Raw genomic sequence first — 6054 nt, forward strand, 5'->3', positions numbered from 1 at the left:
CTGCTGCAGGGCTCAGGCCATGAACCTAGTCAGTCCATTTGCCTAAAGGCAACCCTGATTCCATTTCTTTCTAGCACATAACTTCCGGAGCTGGGATCCACTAGCATGGCTACTCACCAGATTCTCATTGGTCAGCCGGGATATCTCCTGCTGGACCCCGAATTCCACCTGGGCCTCTGGGGACAGCAGCAGCGTCTGGCAGAAGGTCTGCTGCTGTTTGTCCATCTCCTCCTTCAGGGACTCCACCTGGGCCTTGAGACGCTCCACCTCCTCCTCATGCTCAAGGCTCTGGGCCTGCAGCTGGGCCTCCAGCAACCTGTACCAGAGCACGGAGAACAGGTGACCATGAGGCTCAGGCCAGTGCCCCCGAGTGAGGGGCCACAGACAAACACAACAGGGGAGCGGGCAAGCACACCGAAGCAGCAATTGCGTGTCCCCAACAGAGGACGAACGCAGAGGGGACACAGAGGCTGTGGAGAGCACCAGGCGCTAAGCACCAAACCTGTCCTCTCAGACGACAGAAATCCGGGCCAGGGGCAGTCGTACCCTAGGCCTTACTCCTCATTCTCTCAGTGTACTCTGTTGGCTTGGGACTGAGAGATTGTCTCTTGGGTGTCTCAATGTCACCAGCAGAAATAAACTTCTTGTAACATCTTTTAAACGAAAACTTCCATGTCTGCCCAAAGTTCACAAGAATTTCCTTGTTATGACAAAACTCTGATAAACTGCATTATATATTATCTGCTTACTTTCTCTACAATAAATTCTCCACAAGGTGTGAAAGGCAAACTGTGAGCCCCTTTTCAGTAGGATGTCAGGAAAGTCACGGCGTGTTTTTCTGCACAGAAATGCATCATGACTTTCCCGACGACCCACTGTTTACCTTCACCAATGTCACTTTCACTTTATCTCTCTATATATGGTACACACACACACACACACACGATGCTTATAAACAATTTTCTCCAGCACGAAATTAAGGCTATTTGCTAGCGATCTGGGGGGACGGTTTCAGATCTGCTGGTGTCATGAAAGAGAGATGTGGGAAAGACGTGCAAAGGGTTGGGGAGAAGTCTCGGAAGACTCTCCGTGTCCAAAAGGCCCATGATCAGAGGACACCAGTTCTCTGGGCAATTCTTCCATTTTAACAGAAGACAAGAACTCAGCGAGGGCTCACAGCGGCCTCTCTCCAGGAGGTTCGACGCTAACACGACTAGGATGCTGTCTTCTCAGACTGAATTACTTGAACCAGCTTTCTGATTCAGAGCCACAGACGTCATGAGAGAAAGGTAGAGGATGCTGGATTAAAGCTTCCTAAAATGGTCTACGTTGGGCCAGAATTCCTCCCATCTCTTCCTGGCATGCAGATAAAGGTTATGACCAGAGCTGGGCAGTAGGAACCAAGAGTGCCCAGGGGACACCTGGGGGCAGACAGGGGACAGCACCATGCCTTTGCAGCTCTGGTGGGGGAGGTGGTGACTACCCCAGGAGGAGGCAGCCTGTGTACAAGGGAGTAAGAGAGATGGAAGCAACCACACTTTACGGCGAAGCCAGCACCACAGCAGCACCAGGCGCAAGGCCGGGCTCCCAGGGGCTTCTTAAAGTGACACGGGAGAACAGAAATGACTGAGGAACTCAGCCATTCACCACAGGCAGTATTAATAATGGCAAGCAATAATGCGAAGATTGTGAGGGTGATCTGGTGATTAAATCAGCCATTCAGAGGACATGCAATGCCTGGATGACATCCAGAGGCGGCTGCAGTATACTTAATCACCAGTGAGGTATGAACTTAACAAGAGGGGATGGAAACCCTTGGGTTCTCGGCCTGCTACCCTGAGGATGCATGTCCTAACTCGAGCCCTGCCATCATCGTTAAAGTCTTTCTCATTCCCGCATGGACTAGGACTGAGCAACTTAGCTCAGGGTTCTGTGCAAGGTACAAGATTCTGCCCAAGCAGCAGGCTAGGTACTTCATTGAATAGCTGGGAAAAGTCAGGCAGAGAGAGGCTCGAGGCTCAGCCAGTGGCATGCCTGACAACTAGCTAACTCGAACATGCTTTTGCCAAGATGATGTTCCTGTGACTACAACGGGCCTCTCTACTTCAGCAGCGGGGCAAGGAATACACAAGAAGTGGGGAAATGGCATGAGGGATGTGGGTCCCCCTTACTGCTTTGGCACCCCTGAGCTGAGGGAGCTGGCCAGGGCACTCACGCCTCCTCTCTGAGCCTCAGTGTCCTCTTTTGGGAAACGGGCCTGACAACCACTGTCCCAGCACTTTTTGGGAGATTCAGAGGTGCGAAACTATGGCCCTGTTCCTAAAAGCCACAGGCTGGCAAGAGGTGACCCTCTTGTGCTGTTCTCAGTCATGCCGAACCTGTTTCTGAACTGCTCACGCGCTGCTAAAGCCTGCTGGGTTACCGGCTGAAACTCCACTGTCAAGTGGAACCATGCTCAGATGCTGGATCTTCCACCTAACCAGCATGTTCCTTAAACCCTCCAAGGTTCGGGGTCTTTATCCCCATGAGGCTGCCCTGAGGGCACGACATGGTGCATGCACTGCACTTGGCTGGTACCAGCTCCGGGGCGTCCCCGAGATCAGGGCTGGCATGTGTGCTGATGCAGGTTCCCAGAAGCCTTGCACGTGGAGGGCTGCTCACAGTACAACTTCGGCTGACATCTTCAGCTGATCCTGTAGTTAGGAGCATCAGTAGATGCTGCAGAAGCAGCAGAGACTCAGGAGTCTCTCTTTGAGGCTCAAAGAGCTAAACCGCTGTGAGCCTGTGACCACATATGCTTCCTTTTTGTCTTTCTTTACCTATTTAACAAGTGGGGCGGGCCGTGTGGTGTCTAAGGTTCAGTCGGGCCAACAAGTGCTGCTGCCTGGACCCAAACAAGCAGCATCCCCCAACCTCGCCTATGCAGCCTGGACACAGAGTGACAGACAGGTGACCCGAGGGGCTACCCGCCGCACCTCTGGCCTTGCACCCACTCCAGCTGAAAAACAATTAGCGGAGACAGAGCAGGCACAGCAGACGAAGCAGACACAGGGAAAAGGAACACGTTTGACCTGGCAACTTGCTTTAGGCCTTGGTAGGCCAAGCCGAGTTCTCCATCTTCATTCAAATAGCCCCAATCCTCAGTCTTGCTAGAAATAAAGGACAGAAAAAAAACAGGGTGTCCAGTGTAGGAGAGAGAGGCAGGCAGAAAGCCCTGGAATGTGAGGAGATGGTAGCCAAGGTCTGGAAATGAGAAAAGGCAAGGCTCAAGAACTCCCGTTTCCCTTCTCCTGTGTCACACCTGTACTTCAGGTGCCTGCCAACAGCCTCTGTCCCCCATGTCCCCCAGGTTCCAGTCACTGTCTTAGAAGGGTTCACAGGGTCCTAAGTGGGGCCAGCTAATCATCACAGTTGGGGAAACGCACTAAGACAACAGCCAAGGGCTGCCCCTGCTCTAAGTCAGACAGCAGAGAAGAAGCACACGGCCGGGCTAGAGGCATTCACCCAGTCCCGCACACTGTGTTCCCACACTTCGACTGACTCCAAACAGAACAGGGGCCGGAGGGCCAGGAGGAGAGGGCCAGTGCGTGAGGAAAGCTGCTGGTGGCGGGGTGGAGGGGGATGCCGTTGCACCCTGCAGAGCAGGTGAGGCACCTGGGAGACATCCAGCTCAACCAGGATGAGAAAGGATAGCACATACTCCACCTGCTTTCCCTTTTCTTTCTAAGGTTTTTGCCATAAGGCACATGTGCTTGCTGGAGAAGAGAGACAGACAGACAGAGAGATAGAGAGACAGAGAGAGGGAAAGTGAGAAATCACCTCCCCTCCCTCTGCCACACCATAAAACCTTCTTCTCCATTCACCTCCTGGGATTTTGGGCACACATGCACAGGGCACCCAGTGTGACTTTCAAGCCACCAGGTCCAGGACTTTAACTGCAGTCAGCTGTGTGGGAGTTCAGTGACTGGCCCCTTGCTGCTTTTCAACGCATATCTCTGTCCTGTCACTTCTTACGGGCACAACAGAGTTTATTAACTCTAGCTCTCGCTGCAGTCTTTAGAAAACGCTAAAACACATTGTACGACATTCAGGATGAGAACAGAATGACCTCTCTTTAACCCTGGGACTGAAGTGCAGTCTCTGTTTACCCGAACTGAGAAAGCAGGATGCCTTGCGTCTTCTACTCGGAGACTCTTCTGCCATCTCCAAGGTACCCAGTGTCTGCCTGATGCCAGCAGGGCATCTCCTAAAGGGCAGGCATGTCAAGTTCGAGTGTTTTCCATTCCTGCACCCCCCGAACCCTGCACAGCCCTGGGTACCTAGAGATACTCAAAGGCTAGCAGGACTGTGCAGGGGGAAGGGTAGGCAGGGTCCTCTGCCCCAGCGGGCCTATTACTAGAGCACTCCTGCTCGCTGGACCCCAGCTTTCCTACTAGGAATCATGGAGCAGATCTGCATCCACACCTCCTGATGTAAGGACCCGTAACCCCTAACTCCTATCCACTGCCAGGAGTGTTTGGCTCCCGTCAGCCATTGCACTGCCCTGTCAGGTCCTGTGCAAGTTCCCGGAGGTGAAACGACTCATTCCCTCTTCCCCGGTGCTTTGGCCTCCCCTGAAAGTCTAGAGAGGAGCACAGAAGGCAGAGAGAGTGGTGAGTACATATCTGGGGCCACTCTATGACTTTGCTCCCTGGGTCTGCCCAATGCCGTCATAGCTTCTGCTTCGACCAGCTGGGCTGGGAGGGAGATTATTGCCAGTGCATTCATCCTGGGGACCCCTCCTATCCAGGAATCCCACCTCTCAAATGCTCAGAAAACTCTCACCCAGGCTGGGCTTGCCCTGGCACTGCCTTTGGTAATGGACTTCCTGCTGGCCTTCCCACTTGGTTAGCACTTAGCTGTTCTGTGTGTCTATTTGTCCCAGCAAATCCGAAAGTGACCCAGGGCTGTGTTAAGGCCGTTCCCTTCTCAGGTGCTAGGTCTGCACCAGGGCCCTACAGCAGTGAGTGTCTCATCCCAAGCAGCTGGTCACTGGAGGAACGGCAGCCAGCTGCACCAGGTCCCAGGGAGGGCCTAGAGGTGGACTGCACCAGGCCAGAGAGGGAGTGAACCTCTACCCCGCCACCTCCTTTTCTATGCGTGGAGAGATACTGACACCTGGTGAGAGCCAGGGGCTCTCCTCACCTTGCTGTGAAGCTCTTTCCCAGCCTCATGCTGGCTGGCCCTTCAGACCCCAAGAGGTGTACTGGGTGCTCTCTGAGAGCCACCTCCCTGGAACAATTCTTATGATCACAGATGCGCTCTAGGGAGCTGCATGTGTGATACAATGAGAAAGCTAGGCTAGCATTAGTCCCCGGTCACTGGCCTCCGAATCCTCTCCATGCCAGGCATCCTGGACAAAGATAAAAATAGAGAACCGTGTGGCTCAGGTACCCCACAGTGCCCAGGAAATCAGGCACGTGAGTAAATTAAAAATCAGCCAACCAACTCGGAGGAGCCCTTAGTTCCCAGATGAAAGAACCAATTCCTTAAGAGGAGATTCTCCTTTTCCCTGCACCATAATGGGCGAAGGCCAGGGAGCGTGTGCCACCTGCTGGTAGGAGAAGGAAAAACCTAAACTCAGTTCACAGGAAACTTCTCAAAAAAATCTAAGTGCTGGGACCAGCAGTTGGCGTAATGGCTATGTCGCTGGACTCCCATGTGGTCGACTGCAGCTTGCGTCCTGGACCCGGTGGCTTAAAAAACTCATGCCGGGCGCGTGTGCATGCGTGCCCAAGATCCTGAGAGGAGAATGGAGGAGAAGGGATTGCGGTATGGCCATCCCCTCTGGGGGGTGATTTCTCGCTTTCTGTCTCTGTTTCTCTCTGTCTGGCGAGCGCACGCGCCCTATAGCAAAAACCTCTCCCAAAAAAAAAAAAAAAATCTAAGTCAGCTAATACACACGAGGACGCCCTGCATATAGGCCACTCCACTGTGTTGAGCCTGGCTCCCAGGGAGGCCAATATACACATAAGTGAACAAGCAGCAGGCATAAGGCAGCCACAGTTTTTGAGA

The 6054-nt window shown here is 53.3% G+C and overlaps 1 protein-coding gene across 2 annotated transcripts in view; it reads right to left on the reverse strand.

Annotated features, from left to right (window-relative positions):
• Window positions 1-6054, reverse strand: part of MYO5B (myosin VB) — a 275873-nt gene that overhangs the window by 32808 nt on the left and 237011 nt on the right. The window contains exons 30-31 of one of the 2 annotated variants that reach the window (XM_006144451.3): window positions 3072-3149; window positions 118-316 (exon numbers count right to left, since the gene is read on the reverse strand). In XM_006144451.3, coding sequence (XP_006144513.1) covers window positions 118-316; window positions 3072-3149 — 277 coding nt within the window. The remainder of the gene's footprint in view (window positions 1-117; window positions 317-3071; window positions 3150-6054) is intronic. The other variant, XM_006144449.3, reaches the window with a different exon arrangement.

Source organism: Tupaia chinensis, unplaced genomic scaffold, assembly GCF_000334495.1.
Source record: "Tupaia chinensis unplaced genomic scaffold, TupChi_1.0 Scaffold000119_2, whole genome shotgun sequence".
Lineage (NCBI taxonomy): Eukaryota > Metazoa > Chordata > Mammalia > Scandentia > Tupaiidae > Tupaia > Tupaia belangeri.